Source organism: Strigops habroptila, chromosome 12 (genome assembly GCF_004027225.2).
Source record: "Strigops habroptila isolate Jane chromosome 12, bStrHab1.2.pri, whole genome shotgun sequence".
In the NCBI taxonomy this organism is placed as follows: domain Eukaryota; kingdom Metazoa; phylum Chordata; class Aves; order Psittaciformes; family Psittacidae; genus Strigops; species Strigops habroptila.
The window spans coordinates 18,990,189-19,010,614 of record NC_044288.2 but is presented as its reverse complement, the minus strand read 5'-3'; the positions used below and the strand labels follow the sequence as shown (position 1 = coordinate 19,010,614).

Sequence of the window (20,426 nt, the reverse complement as noted above, 5' to 3'; positions counted from 1 at the left end):
ACATGAAGTAAATCCCATCCTTTCCTTTAGAAATGTCAGCAGACTCCTTGGCTGAATTCCTGGACCAAATAAAACCATAGTCTCAGCTAGGAGACTATAAACAAGGCCAACACAAATACTCTTTTCTAGACTGTGATGGACCCATCGCGGTCACTACCCATGCAGTAATGATGTTTGACAAGCTTGTCGTTTAATGAGCCACTGCCAAGAGCTAGGTGATAAAGTGCTCTCCTGCTCTCAACTAGATGCATGCAACAAGCATCAGGGGGTTGTTTCAAGTACAGTAAACCGACCTTGTCAAGGGGTACTGCCAAAAGGGATGGCCCCCATTCCTGTACTGCCTTGAGCACATCTTTCCTTCTCACTAGTATTTGCAGCAGGACTTGCCTGACTGTAAAAAGCCAACCATGTAAGTATTTGCTTTGGGGCTTTTTGGTTGTTGGGTTATTTTGCTTGCTTGTTGCTATTTTTCCCTTTAGCAGAGTTAGTTGTCTGACAGACTCATGTACAGAACCAGCCATCCCCTAGGGCCAGACATGAGGTAGTTCCATCGCTAGCACAAGGAAAGCAACTGGACAGCTTTGTAAGCAGCAGTTAGCACATCAGTTTAGCTGTTCTGTGAAACAATACCCTTACCATTAACAGGAGTTACACAGTTAAGCAGAATATTTTTCTGCCATCAGGGCAACTGATCCAGTCCCAGAGGAAGTAATTTCAGGCAAGGCTTCTTGTCTAATATGCTATAAAAGCAGTTTCTAATCTGTCGCTTCCAACACCATAGTATGTGGAAAGGAGGGGGGAGGGAGAAATCACTACTAATGATTTATTTTCCCAAAATGAAGAATTAAAGCAAACCTAAGTGTTTTAAAAATACTTCTGCATCAACATATTCAAAGTGGGTTTAGAGATAAGTTGGCAGGTGAAGCAAATGATTTCACTGATGTGAAGCTGAACTAAAACAATGACACCCCTTGAAAATTTAACTGGATATACAGACAGGCATTGGCATATGGATTTAGATGCCCAACTAAAAATTACATTTCAACATGGCCTTAAAATCTAAGTGAAAAATAGATTGGCTGTTGTTTTCCCTGCAGAAGATGGTCAGCTCTTTCCAGGCTCTCTGGCGCTAGCAAACTATTCACCTACCATGACCTGAAGCTCCCACTTTGACAGAAAGTGACCACCACTTCTTATAGTGGCTACCTTTCATTACCATTAGTGTTCCTTGAAAACTACAGGATGTCTGGCTGCATCTCCAGGACATTTGTGCTTTCAATACAGCCTTCATAACCTCTTTTCAAAAATCAGAACAGCAGCAGCCAGTAAGAGGAGCTTTCTGCATAAAATAAATTTCCTTTCTTGCTACCCTTGTGAAAAGACCCTCTGAACTTGTCAAATCCAGAGTCATTTTCCACACTGAGCATTACCATCCTAAGTATTGCTAGAAAAAGCACTTCCTGCTGGTTCCACAAAGAGTTACTTGAAACCTCAAATCAGCAGGCTGTGGCAGTGGCTTTAAATCCCCACTGACTAGGGATTATTTACATGTTAGATTGGGGTTTCAGGAAGTGCATGGGGGTTACCTTATTTCATCCTAGCTGACACATCCTAAAGGCAAAGGAAGCTTTTAAAGCATTTCCTTACACCTACAGAGATACGGCAAAGATTCTGCAATAAATGTTTAATCCTGAAGTATTTGTAATTTGACTGAAAGTGGTGAAAATGGACACTGGAACACAGTACTAAGCTGCAGAGCCTTTTAATTCTTTTTTGAAGAATGAAGAAAGCAACTGAATTCAGAAGAGACTGCTGTTAGCAACCATAAAGGGCCTTTTTCTTCAAGTGAAAGGCTAAGTTTTTGAAGATTAATAGCACACTTCAGTCACTATTAGTAAAATAACTCTAAGTGGCCAATACACACACAAGGCATAGCAAAGAACAAGAACAGAAAACAGCTAAATCAAGAAACAAAAATATCAACACTTTAAAGTAGATACAAACATAGATACAGACTGATGAAACCCTGTTCTTTGCCATTCTCAAAGTTATATAATCAAGTCATCAAAAAAAAAAGAAAGTAATTATTTTATAATTATGCCATAAGGGCATTCAGCTGCAAATTTACCAATCAGGAAAATAATTCTACTGAAAAACAGACTCCAACCAATTGAACAGCCAGCAAGAACTGTATCTGATCTCCAAACTGCAGATCCATGTTGAAGTGATGGCTGCTAAAATGCATCAGTGGTTTAGGCAACCTTTTCTAGAATACGCATAAATACAATTAAAAGCCTCAATCAGAAACCTAGAATGAAGTGTGTGTGCGCACAGGAAGAAAAGACAAGACCTTGGTTTAAAGTAAAGCCAAAGTATACTAAAAAGGCTTACCATGCATGCTTCTCTGGCTTGATGAACTGATGGGTCTTTTTCTAGGACTGCCTTATAATCTTCCAGAGCTTCATCTAGTTTTTCTGTTTTTTCATATAGTTCTGCTCTCCTCAGCAAAGCTCTAATATAGTTAGGATCCAATTCCACTGCTAGAAAACAAAAACAAAGCATAGTATTTTATTTGAAACATTTCTACACCCTTCAAATGAATTCTTAAGTGTGTATTAAATTCTTAATGGTCATCTTTATAATGTGGCTTAAGAATCAAGGAGAGCCAGCTTAAAAGCTAAGTGATATTTCAGAAAGGCATACATCTGCCTGTGAAAGTCTAATGCAAATGATCATGTTTCATTTAATGTCTACAATCTACCACAGACAGAAGTGATTTATAATGCACAAACATTTAATTTTGCAATACTATATTTTCAGTGATGCTTCAGAAATTTTAAGAACCAGTAAGATATTCTTCAGCTTTTATATATTTAATAAGTGTATATTGTTAGATTACAACTAGAGTTAAATATATGTATGATGAGCAGGGAAAATAAGCATTTCTCTGCTTCTCTCAGTTCGAGTTAAGACAAACTCCAGGAGAACTTCTGGTGTTCTTCTGAATTTAATATCAAACAGTCAAAATTGGGTTGGGAATCCACAGTTATATTAGCTCCACCAGTTAGCAGAGGGGAATACTGACTGAATTTAAGCTTTTCCTCTCCTTATTCCCTTGGCAGCCTTGTTTACAGCTGCAGTTAAGACTAAATGCTAAACTTAACAGTAACCTGCAAACGGCAATTTCTCAAGAATTTCTTAATCCGTTTTTCATCACAGAAAGAGGGAGCATGAAAGACTGCCCATTTTATAATTACTAACCCATTAAAATGCTTCTCGGGACAATTAAATCTAGGATTATCTAGCTAAATATTCTAGCTCATTCCTTCTGGAAGGACAAAGACAATGCTACAGTCAGCAAGTTGCAGGTTAGCGCGAATTGCTCTGCTGTGCTCCAAGTGTTGCATTGCAGTTTGTAAGCAAAGTCCCTGGGGAGCATCAAGCGCTGGAAGGTTTAAGTCTCACTGCTGCAAAGCAGAGCGAGTGCCTTTCAGCCACTAAAGAATTCGAAGTGTTTTCTAAAATGCGCCACCACCAAAACAAGGCAAACCCCCAAAATGACAGAGGCCAGCTAGAATTTGTTACCTTCAACCGTACTTTGAGCCTGTACAAACTCCTGTTTACTGTACAAGCAGCGCTGGCACGCAGCCATTGGATCAGTTTTCTGATTGGGGATTTGGAATTTTTTCCCCAGCTGTCATGGGGAGTTTAACAAATACTCGAGCACGGATGAGTGGGTGGCAGCAATAAAACAATGCACAGCTGAAATGATTTCACAAGTTGCAGGGAGAAAACTATGCAGGACAAGAACAGGAGAGCATAAGCCCTTGTGACAAAGCAAAAGCCATGCATAAAAGGGACTTGATGATGCTTTTAATTCTTTAAGGCTGCATGGTTCTTTGGAATCTGGGATTAAATCAAAATTTGGAGGGGGAATGGCAGGTGGAAGTGGGTTTAAAATAGTAGGCATAAGGAAATAGCTTCCATAATAAAAAGACGTTCCTAGGAAGAAGTACAAACAGCTGACTTATTGGCACAGGAGAATAGAAAGTAAATTATTTCAGACTGGAAAAGATAGACATTTTACAAAATAAATACTATAAGTGAGTCTAGATTCAGGTGTCTTCCATCACAGCTTTTCTTTAAATTCTTCAAAGACCTGTAAGCCCAAATTTACAGCTCTGCAGTAAGGCACTAAATGGCATAATTTATGCAGGAAAGATCTGGCACAAAAGCAGCACATAGGAAAAAAGTCATACCTTTGCTGCAGTCACTTAGGGCAGCTTCTGTCTTGTCCTAGAACACAAAATAGTTTTGTTATATTTAAATCATATTTGGGAATGATTGCAAAACAGATTATGTACAATTGCAAGCAAAAAGGTTTGGCATTCCAAGGAATTGGGATGTTCATGTAATCAAGGCTTTTCATACCGTTGCTTCTGATGCAAAGCTCTTTACCAGTGATTAGCTTCCTCTCTGTGAAGGCTGCCAGTGTTCAAATTGCAGGGCTGCCCCACTAATCGGCCTGCACTGCACAGCCGGCAGCAGGCTCCAGTCAAAAGGCTGAGTCACATCTGCAGGCCTTGGCTTAGCTGAGCTACAGCTTTCCTACCTTTGTCAGTTAATTAAGGGGTTGGAACAGGCGGTTCCCAAGAGTCCCAGATAAATTCTTGTCTGTACGAGCTAAGACATTTGGAAAGCAGACACTGCCTTTAGCGCTAATACAGCTTTTGCTACCAGGGACAACGCATGAGACTCCCAGAAGTGGTAGGGACAAGATCTTAGTGCACCCAGGCAACCATAGTTAGAAGATGAGAGCCAGGCAATCTGCTTGTAATGAAACAAGCAAGCAAGCAAAAGAGCTGAGACAGACCTCCTATTTTCATCCAAACTAGAAGGGCTTAAAAAAGTATAAATAAAACATCAGGCTGTTCTGTGCTGTACTGTTGATCTAAGTAGTTGTAATCTTTCTACACCCAAGAAACTATCTTCTCCATAAACCAAAACCTGCCTCACAAGCTTCTACTGCAGTGCAAAGCAAATGGGTGCAGCAGGTATGGAAGAACAAACTTAATGGGGAAGCTATTCATAATATTAATAACATAAATCTACTTTCAGAGTAATGTATCAGTCTGTCAGGTTTCACTGATCAATACTGGTGAGATACACTAGTACATACACAGTTCTTTTATCATCTTGGATTCCTTTGGGGACTATTGGATTATTTTCTCAGTGATATGAATAGTTAACATCTGGCTTATGGGGAGGTTTCTCAGTTTAGAGTTGTCATATTTGAAAGGTTCCAGCATCTGTCACTAACGATTTTATTCCATTTTTTCCTTGTCCCTGGTCATGGAATAGAAAACACAGCAAGAAAGCCATAGCTATTCTGTCCAGACCATGCCCTACTACATAGTTATAAAGGAACTGTGTAGGAAGCAGACTAACTGAATTAATAAAGCCAATTAATAAAGTTAGGAAGTCCTGCTTATGCCTCAAAGCATTTGAGCAAATTAAATAACGACAAGTATATGACAATCCAAGCTTTTAGAAAAAACCCCAACCACTAACTAGCTACAGCCCTAAACAATCTAATACATGGTTTGCACACACTAAACATGCTTGAAGACATGAACTTTGAATTTCATTAGAACAGAGCGAATGAAAGAAAAATCAGTGTTTTAAACATAATGCAGCACAGCAACTTTGAACAGCTGTTCCAGCTGCCATTGGAACAGGTTTGTATGCATCCTCAGTAAAACCAAGAGCATTTCTATTGGGAGCATGACAGACTGAGCAAACGGCTTTATTCTTTGCCCTCCTTCATGTACCCCCTAAATGACTTCATTACTGCGTTTGTCAGATAATCAGTACATGGCGTTTCATAAAATAAAAAGAATATTCACCTGTTTCATTTTTGCAGCAGCTCTGTTTGAAAATAAAACAGCCCTATCTTTTTGGAAGCAGGCTGGACAAATCTGCAGAGCCTTCGTATAAGAGTCTTCTGCCTCTCCAAAGTCTGCAGATGCAATAGCAAAAAAGACTAAAACAGACCATTTATTTCAAATTCCAGTACAGTCAGTGAACCACATGGCTAAGATTTTTTTGGAAACACTTCTCAATATATGATGCAGCATTAAAGCAGAATCGGTAGATGCTCTCAGACAAACTACATTACTAAGCAATACATAGATCAATGACAATTCATTATTTTAAAATCAACACCTTTGTAAAAGCAGAAATACAGTCCGGAGCTTAATGTAACAAGTGCAGCATGATGTGCATATAGTTCTCATCCTTGAAATTGTTTCATTCTATTTCAGTACCAGCCTTAGAGGTAGAATCTCTTTAGATTAAGTGTATCCTTGATCTGAAAGGAAGCATGTGCTGAAAAACATCACTGCACTGATACCTGTTCAAAGCAGCTACAGGGACATTTTACTTGCCATATAATCTTCAATGACTGACTTAAAGGTCAGTCACTACAAAGCCATTATCACCTGAAGGTCATCCATCATCAAGTCTGATTTAAAGCAAGGACCAGTGGTAAACCACGTGGGATTATCAAGTTTTTCCAGTAAAGACAGAGTCAAGAGTGAAAAGGCCCTATACTGACTGAACAATGCCCTGCCAGCAGACAAATTCACTGGCCTCAAAACAGAGCAATTCTTGTTGGGCACATTAGCTGGTGACCATCCAGGTGCTTAAAAGGTTGTGTATTTCTCATTAGTAAGCACTCTGGCAGGCACAGGCACACTGAAAAGATCTGCCAAAGAATTTGTCAAGAAGAGACTACGGATGAGACTTCACAGGATGATTCAGCCAAAATTACAGGGTTGCTTTCACGGTCCGAGCAGTTCCCTTCTGCCTGCTCTGATGCTTGCCTGAATTGGTAAATCATTGCCCAGGAATCTTGCTTTTTTAGTACACAGTAAGAGACCTCCAAAGGAAAGGCCACTGTCTGGTTATCAGGGTGTACTTGTGGAAAGGGGAAGTTACTTGGTTGTGTCTCTGCTGATTGAGGAAAGTAAGAATCTGCATTTCCTGGTTTCTTTGTGAATCCTCTACCCACCAGAACATTAAATGAAAGGTAGATGTCAAAATCACTTCCCGCATTATGTTTTTTAATTAAAAGCATTGGTACAGTTATTTAGTACTGAGCTCAACCCTTTTGTTATGTTTAGAACATGTCCAGTTCTGGCACAAACTAGAAAAGTACATACCTCTACATTTTTTTAATATATGTATTTGTGTAACATGTATACACGTGTGTACATCTCTATATACACATATGTATATAGATGCACATGAAGTACATATAGATGTACATATGTGTATATAGATGTCTGTATATATACACGCACACACACACAAATAAAATGTATAACAGAGAGAGCCAATGGAGAAAAAGAAACATGTACAAAGATACGAGAGCTACTGAGCCACTGAGTCCTGCATCAATTCTGAGCACACACATTAGCAAAACTCAGAGCCTAGTGGAAGTCTTTTTTAATTAGCAAAAGAAATCCTGGCACTTGGAAAGCAGTCAATTCTGTATCATGTTCTTAGATTTAAACACTTAGCTTTCATGAGAATCCTGCTTTAGTAATCCAAGTCTTTGTGATTTTGACTTGACTCTTAAGGAGGTCTCCTATCTCCTGTTCTCTAGAGCTGGATGAAAAATGGTATAGATGATAAATTTGAATAATGATAGGTGTGAAATCTTCCTATGGGTTTTCTACATCACTTAAGTATTAATTAAGACTCTCTAACATCCACATGGTGTTAAAAGATTATCAACCCACCTCCTTTCTTGAACTGCTCATTTCCTTTCTCCTTCAGCATGGTGCTCTCCTTTCTTCTTTTCTACAAAAGAAAAGACAATGTCTCAAAGTATTTAATTGAAATGAACAAGTAGGTCAGCTGCAGTTCCAAATAAAGTATGAATGGAAATCAGAATAAAATGTAACCTGAAGAATTTTAAGTAGCACCAAGACCACTTGCTTGTAGTCACTGTGACATGATATACTTTATATATCCATGAAACACTGCAGTAGAACAACAAGGCAATAAAAAAGCTCCAGTTCATGGACAACAGAATGCATAAAGAGCATTCATAGTGAATAACATGGTTTAAACTAATACATTAGCTTTTTAGCTGGCTGTTTGCTTCTTCTTTTCCAACTCAGTTTAATTCAATCAGTGCAGGTCAACTATGTAGAATATATTTTAGATGAAGTCTCAAAGGTTTCCTTGAAATTCATAGTTACATGCACAAAGCATGTTGAACTGACTGCATTAGAAACAGGTCCATGGATAATACTGTGCTGAAAAATTTCTTATGCAGTGAGTGACTAAACATCAGACCTAGAGACAGGAAGATTGTTCTGTTATACAGTGAAAATTGCACATGCTGAGCAGAGTTGTGTTTTCAACCATGAATATCTTAACAGTACTCTTGGCAGTAGTGAAGTTGACATGAATGCTCTTAGCCTTTGACACAGAAAACACAGGATGTCACCAAGCCATCTCTGCAACCTATTTACAGTGGAAGCCTTTCACATGCAGACATACCTCACACAAGCAAAAACAAAGCAGTATAAGCCAGACAGTAACATCAAGAAGCAACACTTGTGTTCATGAATCATTTCTATGGTAGAAAAATGATCATTTGACCACTGGTTCTGCCCTCAGTATACGTGCATACACAAAGGAGTTGAATCAAGGTGTCTATAAATTACAGATCATTGAGCAATTAAAAAGCCAGCACTAGGAAAAGGAGCAGTTTCCCTTCCTGCAGACTGTGTAAATCAAGGATTAATGCAATTATCAATATCGCACAGAACATCTCCTTGGAAACAGCTAAATATAGTACTCTTTGTAGAGCGCTGCACCATCTCACAGCGATGCCAAGTAGCTGACAAACAATACAAAAATCAGAGGTTCTCTCCTCTTGATTTTATTGGGTTTGGAAAGTAATTGACTTGACCATTGTCACCATCTTAGTAATAACAGATCACAATGCTCTAAAAACAAGGCTCAGCAGAACGGCATTCAGTTGTGACACACAAAATTACACAGCAAAATATCATCTGATCCTTTTGATCTATGCCTAGATCAATATTTTTTTTCCTATTGCCTGGTAAATGTTTTCTAATACTCATTACTCATCACAGTTAAAAACCAAAACCAAACAAAACGTAGGTCAGACGAAACATGCGCTACTATTTAGAAACTGGCCTTTCTCCAGGGTGGATTGAGAAACCTACAGCAGTCCTTCCACAATGTCACTCGCACCAATGTACACAAGCCAGTTGGTGCTTTCTAAATAGGAGCATACAAACAAATCTAGGCACTTAAGGCATAAGCGCAAATTCATATATGCAGGATTCTGCTATTCGGCACAGGGAGTGCTGTTCCCAAACTTCCCAAGTGCCAGACAGAACAGCTCCAGTAAGGCCACTGCCACATATAGTCAGCCCTCCACAGAAAGAAATTTTTAACATCTTGAATGCATATAGAGTGGAAAGCACAACAGAAGTCATTTTCATACCAGTGAACAAAGCAGCCAGATTTCAGCACAGAACAGGTTTGGAGAGGATGATCCTACTGGAAAACATGAAAGATCTACATAGAACAAGCCTCATTCAAGAAAAGAAATGCTTGAAACACCAGCCCTACTGACTTCATTGCTCATGACCTAATTAGAACCGGCCTTTAAGTGCCATTAACAGATTCACTGTTGCATAAGATAGAGTTACGACTCTACAACAACGAAAGAGCTTTTCTTGTATAAAATGACAACTACAGCACGGTCACAGGCCTCCTGATGCAGAAACCCTAAAATCAAGGAAAACTGGATGAAAAGCTTTACCTATACTATCATTATGTTGTTTCATTCTATTAAAATTATTACAAAATATACATGTTTACCCCAGGTAAGTATTAAATGCTAATATAAAAAGTGATTTGCAGCAAGAAGGCTTTAGGAGAATAAGCTTTATACTCAGAAAGAGTAAAAGGAAAATTGTTCCATTGTGGGATTCCTTCTCAGGTAGCCAAGAGGATTGTAACCTCCAACAGCACAGAGAGAGACCAAGATGGCTGTATGGCCATGTTCCCTGTGGAAACATAGGCAGATGAAAGTTCTGAGCAATGAAAGAGTTTAACAACTGTCACACTGGGAAGCTGATGATTCATACAACAACTCCTCCTCCGAGAGCCTGTTCCTTGGCACGTCCTCTTGCCTGCGAATCAAACTGCACAAACTTGAAGGGTAGAGACTATTAGTCACATAATGGTTAGAGGCACTCGAATGTCAGTGACAGTCTTGCAGTCACTTCTGACTATTTGACCAGAAAAGGTGTTGTCTAAGCATGTTTCAGAAGCCAGCAGCATTGTTAAGAACACCGTATATGGCTTTGCAGCTTACTCAGCTCCCTGGAAAGCAGCAATGCAAGCAATGCAGTCCTGCTTCAAAACCAGTCTTTCTGTTACAGCCTGACCAACATTTTCAAGATATCACTGGATGATGAGTTTCAGGCTGTCCCTTAAGTTCCAAACCATACAAGTTTTCACAGTATTTTTCACAAAGGTAAAGTCTATAGGGTACCTCATGCATCATTCCAGATTTGCATTTGAAGCATGACCCATAAGCAATACATGGTAGCAGACTATTCACAGAAGCAAATTCCTCTGCCTTTTCCACAAAATGCAAAAGCATACATATTGGCATGTGGCATCCTAAATGCACTGCCCTCTAAAGCATACTGTGTATTTGTGAAATAAATATGTCATTTATTCCACAATATATACATTTCTTTAACAGAAAATCCTAACACAAAAGCAGTGAAAGTCAACTATTTTGGACCAATTTACATATAACCTGAAAGGACCACTCCAATGGATGCTGTCTTCTGTTCAAATTCAGGGTAAAAAAACCAACCCCAAAACCAAAACGCAAACCACAGCAGCAAACAAAACCAACCCAAAAGCTAAACCACTGTTAGGAGACTTAACCTCCTCACTCAGTATGCTAAATTTCCAGCTTGGATGGACAATTGCAAACTGACTGGTCATCAGTTTACTCTGATCACATCAGCCCAGAGTGAAAAAATTGCAAGTGACTTGTCCTTGGGACAAATTTTGCACACTGTCATTTCAGTGTCCCCACCCTTTCATGTTTCAGGAAAAGATTCAAGTAGCTGCAGGGCAGGCTACCCTGTCCTCAGGAGGGAAGTAGGTCAGACTGAACTCCTAGAATGCTTTGCCTAAGGAAAAGACATCTTGACCCACTACATTCCCTGAGGCTGCTCATACAAAACATCGGGGTCAGGCGCAACTTCCCCAACTTACACTCTATTATGCTTTTCTGCTCTTCAAAGACAGCAAAATATTAAGGATTAGGTTTTGCCCATTTTATTAACCCAAAGATGACAATTCCAAGTGGCAGAGAGGCATTAGTTTTTGATGTACAAAGGCAAAAAATAGTTTTTTTTAAGTCCAGAAGAAATAACTACATTTAACTGGTAATATGATTCTTAAAGGATCTGATTAGAAATGTTTACAGAATTACAATCATCCATATTATGAAGAAATTAGGATTTTAACATAAACCTGCCTTGCAAGCAAGAGTTACTGAATATAAAGGCCTGATCTGAAGTAATAAGAAAAGACAGCTTGACCTTCTGACAATAAAGTAAAACAATTCAAAAGAAAGGCCATCAAATACAGTCCCTGGACCTCAAAAAACCTCAGTGTTAAAAATAAAAGCATTAAAACATTATTATACTATTAGCGAAGAAAGCAATCTACACATTTACTCTGTTTGTTTAAAAAGTAACCAATATAATAAAAGTGCTGGAAGTGAAATCCTTAAATATAGCTGGTGAGAGCTGAAGGACGAACACGCTCAGCTTGTAATGCTTCCAACTATGCTTCCTCTGCCTGTTCCTATGCATTTTACTTGATCAATTGATTTAACTTTGCTGGGGAATTGTTCTTGGCCCCAGTTTTGTCAAGAGCAGCAAATGTGTACTCTCTCTTCTCTGTAAGGCTATTTATACAGTGTGACAATGCACATCTGCATCTCATATACCCTTTTGTAAGGTCACCAAGTAGAAGTCGATTTAAAATTACTGGAGTTCAAAGGGTGCACAGAAGCAAGGAATTTAAACAGATAAGGAATATATTTTTCAGCTTCAAATACCAATTCTATTTCTAAATCATTCATTAGTAGTCATCTGCTTCCCCCTGCAGTTTTGTGAAGCTATTGCTGTATCATGCATTTAAGGATTTGAATTTCAATGTCATGTTGTAGTCACTCAAAAAATCTTTTTTCAAATCTTGCTAGAGTTGTAGCTTGGAAACTGTGCCCAATCTGCCCAATCTACACTCAGAGGCACAGTAATAAGCACTGCTAAATTCTGGCCGATCTCTCTGCTCATTGTAGATCTCTGCTCATCCTAACACTGTGGTAAAGACAGGTGAGTCTTTCTTCTGCCAAATCACTATGTTTTCCTGAAACTGTAAGCAGCACTTCCAGAGACAGCAGATCACATCCATCCTTGACAGACAGTTTAATATGTCAGTCTGTGACTACTCTTGAGTGACAATACATGCCATCCAGCCCCTCCTGTTCCAGAGGCAACAGCCTCAGACAGAAAAGTGGAGCTGACCACTTAATCCACCACAAGTTGAAAAGATCTCAAATTGATCTTCCAGTATCAGCATCTTCCAGAGACATGCAAACTGAATATAAGGCTTTATATTCAGTTCATATGATTTTAATCAGATAGCAGCACTGATAGCAAAGATGAAGGTAAACTTTATTAAACTGCCATCCAACAAAAGACTTTTATGTTTATTTAAAAACATAACTTAAAACTATGAATCACACAGGGAGAATGTAACTCCAGATTTTATCCAGGTTCTTCTCACCAGCACTTAGAATTAGTTACTCCAGCAGATACAGATATACTTCTCAAGCTTTGATTAACTCAGAAAATACAACAGGATGTTTTGTTCTATTTTGCAAGCTATAGGACAGGGCAGTTTTACTCTAGCAATCCATCTTTTTCTCCAATTTGACCAAAACAGCATATTTAGCATTGGTGCTGTACTGTATACAGAATTCAGGTTATTAAAGTAGGTCACCTGAATAAGGGGATCACCCTTTATCATATATCATGCATTGTGACACCTTCAAACCCCAATTGTATTCCAAGTTTTATTGCTATGCAAAATTATTTTGAAGGCTGATGAGAATTATGAACAAAAGATATATTCCTTATTACATAAATTACTGAAAAAATACCAGTAAGTTTCACTGCTGCTCAGTCAGTTGGGTTAGCTCATGTACTAATAATCTGGGTTTTTTCTGGTCCAACTACATAATTCTTCCTGGAAAGAGCTCCGAGACCATCTTCAAGTCTAAGGACTGCTCCAAAATATGATTCACTTTGCTGTATCTCATCTTCCATTTTGTACCTTAGCTTTTAGTCTACAAATACTACAGAAAAAACCAGCAACTTTGACAAAGTCACTATTACTGTATTACATTGGATAGACGGAACTAGGAAACACCAAATGCTGAAATGAATGACTACATCTGAGAAGCCATCTCAGAAGAAATTCCAGATCAGTTCTTCAACTCCTGGAAAAGCAAATTCCATACAGAAGCTGTAATTTATGGAAGAACAATGGCATCAACCTGAAGCATGGGGAAGAAAAGGTGAGGAAGCAAGCAGTTTGAGGAAATTTCTTTGATTAAGACAATGTTCTCTAACACATCCTAGAACTTCTGGAGAAAAGGGGGCGAGGGAATCTCAGGTGTAACTCAAAAATTCTATTTCTCAAAGATGAGCTTCACTTAAGTCTTACGGAGTTGCTAAAAATATACTAATCAAGAATCTACCAGAGCTGTGTTCCTTGTCTTGCTGACACATTTCCTAGTGTTAAAATAGAAGTTGAGCATGATTACAACCAGCTGTAGCTCAAATGCACACGCAACAGCCCGAAGAAGGGAACTGCTTTTGAGGAATACTAGATACTTATTCCAAAGTCTTACAGCAGCTAGAGTGTTCTATATCCAATATAAGAGCTCACTACGCTAGGTGCTTAAATCCTTGACAGTCAAGGCCCAAAGAACAAGACAACATCTGTCACGATGGAACAGCATGAGAGATTCAGAATCTTGCTGCTGGATAAACTCATAATTAATGGGTGTCCCTCCAGAAGAGGACCAGGTCAGACTGAAACAATTACCATGGAGCAGCTGTTGAGTGTCTTCTGATTAATTCTGCAGACTAGACCAACGTCAAAGCCATCACTGTCAATGACAACTAACCAGAAAAATCTGTCTGTAATGCATCAAAAGCAATTTACTGCTCAGTGCCTCTGCTGAGGCTGCAACCAGCATGCTTTTGAAACAACAACAAAATCTTATAAAAGTGAATTTTATTTCAGGCTGCTTAATTCTTAAAAAGCTCAGGGTTGCAAGTCCAGGCAAGTAACCAGGCTCTATGCTACAGCTGGTTTTAAGAATACATCTTGAAGGTTGGTGTCTTAATATTGCTTCAAGGTCTTGTTTTGCTTCATTCTGCAGAGACTTCTTATGGTATCAATACTGTTTCCCTGGAAGTAATTCCTGTTGCTTAAAATTAGAAATCTCACTGTATAGGGCTTTTGAAATATAATTGAGAGAAAATATACAACTGCTTGCTCCCTCTCTTTGATCTCTGGAGCAGCTTCTGCATCAGTGAGAAATTCTACTCAGAGCTGCTACCATGAAAGCTTGCACATGGGATATGCATAAATACACAGAGCAAGGACTAGAATCAGTCTTTGCATCTCCAGATTAAATTAGACACTTTCTTTTCTACATCATTCAAAAAACCTCATTTAATAAAGCTGCTAAAATGTAACAGTGGGCATAGTTTAAAAACGAACCACAAAACAAACCACAAACTATTAAGGTGTAGCTTCATAAATTTGATCTGAGCAGGGCTAAAATCCAGCTTTCCTTATGACTTGAGTACATAGTTTATGGTTGGTGCTGCAACCACAGTTCATAGGAAGTTCTTATTTAGGCAAGTAGTGTAATTGAAGAAAATCCATCTATCCCTGTATGCTATCACGAGGCTGCCATTTGATGTCTACTTTTACCAGCAGTGCCCTTGATCTAAAAATACAGCATTATTTTTCATCTGAATCATTCCCTGTAAGTGGTTCACTGCACATTCACACAGAGGTGTGCTTGCACAATGAAAGAGGCAGCAGGGGGCTGAGAATAACTGATCAAGGACTGCCTAAGTAGCGAACAGCACTGCTGCTGAGTGTCTGGTCACAACCTAAACAGTCAAACAAACAAGTTCTGAATATTTCTGCCTCATTTTCTCCAGCTGAGAACAAAAAAAAACCCAAACAACCAACCAAACAAAAAAGAAAATCATGTTGCCCTTCTCAAAAATGACCTTTTGAGTAACTGGAAGGAGATTTAAAATGTAACTGCAGTATTTTTTCTTAAAAGCTGCATCATTTAACAGATTCTTTTCATAATCAAAATATAGAGAATATTTCACTGTTGAAAATAAAATAAAATTTGTAGACATCAATTTCATATACTATGAGGAATGCTGGAGAGGCAATTCAGGAATAACCTTGAATAATGGCTTTACTACACAGATAATATAAGATGATGCAGGATAAGAATATGAAAATAGGCTACTTCAATAGTTAGAACTGCTGTAAGCTTGTAATTTCTCTCTAGTTTCTGGATTTCTCAAGCTTTTCTTATAAGAGATACCAACAATATTTTGTTAGAGAAAAAAATAGCTGTATGTTAAAGACCATTTATATAATCCACTCTGAAAGCTCTCTATGGAACATAAACAAAGTTCACAATATAAGTATTCCCAGTCTAACAGTTACGGTGATACTATGAGATGGAATCCCTCCATTTCATTAGGTATAATCATAAATCAAGCTGAAGGGCACAATTGCACAATACCACTGGAAATAAACCTACAGAAAGATGAGAACTGCAGCTGTCTCAATACTTTCTCTAAGGAAATCTTTCCAGATTTATACAGTTATTATTTTGTACTCCCATAGCACCTTTCAGTGGAGTTCCACAAAGCTGAATGCAAGTATTGAACAGTCACAATTCTTCTGCTCATTTTACAGAAGGCGAAAATTGATGTGCAAAGTTAAATTATTACCTAATATAACAGAAACAAGAGCAACATGAAAACTAAGATACCCAGTTTCCAGTCCTGCTGCTCTTTCTACAATTCAATTCCATGACATAATTTCCTCCCAGTTTTTAGCATTTTGTCTATGAAACTCTCAAACTGCCTTCAAGTTAAAGGCTGCTGTAAAAGTCCCATCATGACTCATAATGACAATGCTCCTTGTAGTACAAGCAATAAGCACAAGTAGAAAAACAGGACTGTTTAGTTTAAACTGGAAAAGATGCAAGAGCAATGTAATGTTTTTTCTCTGTAGTGAGTAGGTCAAGGAAAAATGATTATTGCCCTGTGTTCAGCAGCTGAGAGAATGCATTTGGAGAGTGCCCAGTTTTGGTGACCCCCCATACAAAGACATCAACTTCCAGGAGTCCTGAGGAGGGCCCCCACGATGGTCAGGACACTGGAGACCATGGCCTAAGCAGACAGCCTGGGAGAACTGAGTTTGGTCAGCCTTAAGAAAAGGTGGCTCAGAGAAACTTCATTACTAGAAAAAAATGGACACAGACTCTTCCCCTGGGCATGCAGAAAAAGAAAGGCCAGTGGTTACAAGTTGCAACAAAGGCAGTTCTAATGAAATAAAAGGAAAAAATGTTTCTACCACAAGGGTAGTTAAACATTAGAACAGGGGCCCAGAGAGCCTGTGCAGCCCTCAGGCTCTGAGATGCCTGCGTGGCTCTGGGCAGGCTGATGTATTTGATCTATCTTTGAGCAGGGCATTGGACTAGATGACTTCCAGAAGTTCTTTTGGGGCAAAGGATGCACCCAGTAACCTCTTTTCCCCCCCTCCCTCTGTTATTAATTATTAGATCTCAAAGTATTACAACTGGCCAGCATCCTTCCGCCCATTTTACAGATATCAAAATTGAAAGAGAGAGAGATACAAAGCGATTTCCACAAGGTCAAGCATCAGACGAGTGTTACATTTAGACTCATTCCTACTTCAAGGAAATTATATTCCATGTTCCCCTCACCCACTAGTCCCATATTGCTTTTCTATCTCAAGAAACTTCTACCTTAACGTAACTATCTGTACGACAGATTAAAAACTACCTTTTTGTCTTCACTGATGTATTTTGGTCAAAAATCCCATCCTACCAACAAGGGAACTATTTGAGCCACCACTTGATTAAATTTCTGTATCCTGATTTATAACAAACAATTATGTTTGGTTGCCTGTGGCACTTTAGCTCTGCATATTTCTGCCCCTCACTCCCTATTTACAATAGCTGACAGTAAGACCACAGCGTAGTCAAGTTACTGCCAAGCCCTTCCCTCTTTCCAACTTTTTTGCTCAAGGTGTAGCCAGCATTTATTTACTTATACAACACAGTCAGGGCTAGCCAACAGTTAAGAAAGTGTGGTCCAGCTTTACTAAATCAGTTGAATTAGGAAACATCAGCCTGTCTGTACGAAAGAGTAATAAGCCCCTATAAATTCACTGAAATATTCATAATATTTTAAGCACTTAAATTGTAGAGCTAGACAATATATTATCTTCCCCTATGAAGTAATGCTTTCCTGAGATGCTGCCTACCTTCTCTTGTCAGTTGCCATTCCTTACTCCATTCTCTCCTTCTGTCACCATAATCAGTTAGCTATTCAGTGTTACCTATGATCCAAATTATGCAGCTTGCTTTCCAATAAGGACTTCATTTCCTTTAGTAAAGTAAGATCCAATTCATGCCTACAGGACTATTAAATAAAGTTTGCTGAGGTCTTCCCTTCCTATAATTTACCGTACATCAGAACTCCACCTTTTCCCCAATTGCCAAAGACTATAGTAGTACTTTTTGTCACTATTCCAATTTTCAGTACAAGTAACTGCTCGTTTGGATAATTCAATCAGATTTTAAGAGGCTGGACCAGTTCTTTGAAACATGATTTGTATCTGAAGCTATTTAACTTGTCAAAAACAGTGTTAAAAAAAAAAAATAATGACAAGAGTTGTATATTATGGACATGGATTTCAGTTTAATATCTTTACTCCTCCACTATCTGCAAACTAAAGTTGAAAAAAATTAGGGAAAAAAAATAATCCACAAATAAGTAGCAAGCTCTGCACTATCTGCTATGAGAACATAATTACCAGCAGAAATTCACCCCATCACTCAAGCAAACACAGTCAAATGCTGGAAGTGATTTAACAAGTTTTCTCCAAATTAGGAAAAAAAAGTATCTATTTTTCTAGCTGCTTGATGACCATAATATCTTAGAACCTTGAACCTAACTGCTGGCAAGAGACACTGCTGACTGAGGGACAAGAAAACTGGTTCACACAGACTTACAGGGGAGTAAACACCATTACAGAGGCTACTGGACTTCTTCCAACAACTTATTTATTATTCCTCGCAACATTATCCACTTTGTTACCCAAATATTTTGCCCAATGTAACCACACCGAAGGTAAACAAAACCAGACATTTTATGCCTTGTGTTTGATTAAAGCTTAAGTAATCTATAGGGATACTTTCAGATTTAATCCAAATTAGTTGTATTATGTGAGCCAGCCTTTCACATATGAAAATTATCCCAAAACCTGCTTTGAGTTTTGGAAAAGCACCTTGCAGCTAATCAGGTGAAAACAATGAATGCACACAAACTAAAGAACATGGAACAGGGGGATTTGTGTTTCTTATAATCTCTTTCGAGTCACAGTAACTTGACACACTGCTGAAAGTAGACAAAAATCTGCAATGGAATGTGATGATTAAGAACAGGAAGGAAAGCTAACAAAATGTTTGTTAGCTAAAAGAAGAAATTAAGAACAGTAAAACTAGACACATAAGAGAGTTTTAAAGGTTCATGTTCTCGCCAGTCACAGACCATTCAGAAACGTGACACTGAAAATGTATCTTTTTACATTCAACATGGGAACTTTGGATTACCTGTTTTTCTTCCTCTGGCATATCTTTTTCTAGTTCTAGCAAGTATTCTTCATCTAGTTCTGTCTGCTTCCTTGAGCTAGTCTCATCGTTCTGTAAATTCCCTTCATCATCCAGCACAGGCTCTTTTGCCTCAAAGGAGTCGTGACAGTCATGGAAACACTCATCTGCTGTTGTGAGATCTTTGGCTGAGGATGCTGTGTATCCACTTTCAATGTTTTGGGGACTCTGTGCATCTTTGGGGCCAGTCTCTGAACTCTTCTCATCAGAAAGCTTTAAGTGATCAAGTAATTCTTCAGGTGAACTTGCATCTTTAAACTCTTCCATGTTGGACTCCTTGAAGGGGGTAAGTTTTAGAAATGAGACAGAAAGAGCCCTCAATAAACACAGCAGAAATGCCTTGTCAGCAAACGAATCTCTAAAGTACTTAAAAGTACTCCTGACATCCCCGAGGGAAACTATTACCCCTCAGGGAGGGGAGCAACCTGTACATGCTTCTTCCATGCACTACACAGCGGCATGAGGCCAGCACGCTGCTCCCATAAGTTAACCGACAAGCTCAGACTCCAGGGACCGGCTCGGAACCGCGCTATACTACGTCTTTTCCACTGCATTGGGGCTGAAGTCGCACACACGGCCCTTAGCACCCTCTCGCCCGGCCCGGCCCCCCGCGGACAGCGTGCGGCGAACCCCGCCGCCGGCCCCGCGCTCCCCTTCAGCCCCATCGCGACTCCCTAGAGCAGGGCCCCGCGCAGCCGTTCCCGGCTCTGTCATCTCCACCCTATCCCACTCCCTGACACAAGGGGCCGGGCCGCTGCCAGCGCCCCCCATGACACCGCCGCCGCCTCCCCCCGGCCGGGCCGGGCCCATCCCCCGGCGCGCTCCCGTCCCCAGCACAGACCTGCGCCCGCCGCCGCTGCCCTTCCTTCCGGCCGCGCCTGCTCCTCACTCTTCACCCCGCGATCGCTTCCTGCCGGCCACAGCCAATAGGAGGAGCCCGCGCGTAGCCTGCTGGGAGTTGTAGGCAGGCGGGGAGCGCGTGGCTCAGGGCGCGCGAGAGGGGCTCAGGGTGTCTCGCGGCGGCGGTGGGCGGGCGGGCTCCCCTCAGGCGGAGGGCGGGAAGCTGAGGTGGCGCTGAGGTACCCTGAGGTGCCTCGTCCCGCTCCGCGCTCCTCCTCGCCGATGCCGCACTCTTGTGAGCGCTGGGCGCTGACACCGAGGTTTTTAACGCGGGCACAGCCCTTTTGCGCATTGGAAGGGCGGCTCGTGTAGCTGTGTGAGCTCACTGCAAGGT

At 39.9% G+C, this 20,426-nt stretch overlaps 1 protein-coding gene across 2 annotated transcripts in view; it reads right to left on the bottom strand.

The window, feature by feature from the left end:
* The window catches only part of TTC1 (tetratricopeptide repeat domain 1), a 31,845-nt gene extending 11,716 nt beyond the window's left edge, over window positions 1–20,129 (bottom strand). The window contains exons 1-6 of one of the 2 annotated variants that reach the window (XM_030504068.1): window positions 20,044–20,129; window positions 19,136–19,468; window positions 7,806–7,866; window positions 5,907–6,019; window positions 4,260–4,296; window positions 2,392–2,540 (exon numbers count right to left, since the gene is read on the bottom strand). In XM_030504068.1, coding sequence (XP_030359928.1) covers window positions 2,392–2,540; window positions 4,260–4,296; window positions 5,907–6,019; window positions 7,806–7,866; window positions 19,136–19,459 — 684 coding nt within the window. In that variant the 5' untranslated portion in view covers window positions 19,460–19,468; window positions 20,044–20,129. Of the gene's footprint in view, window positions 1–2,391; window positions 2,541–4,259; window positions 4,297–5,906; window positions 6,020–7,805; window positions 7,867–19,135; window positions 19,469–20,033 lie in introns of both variants that reach the window. The other variant, XM_030504067.1, reaches the window with a different exon arrangement.
* Between the last annotated feature and the right edge of the window lie 297 nt (window positions 20,130–20,426).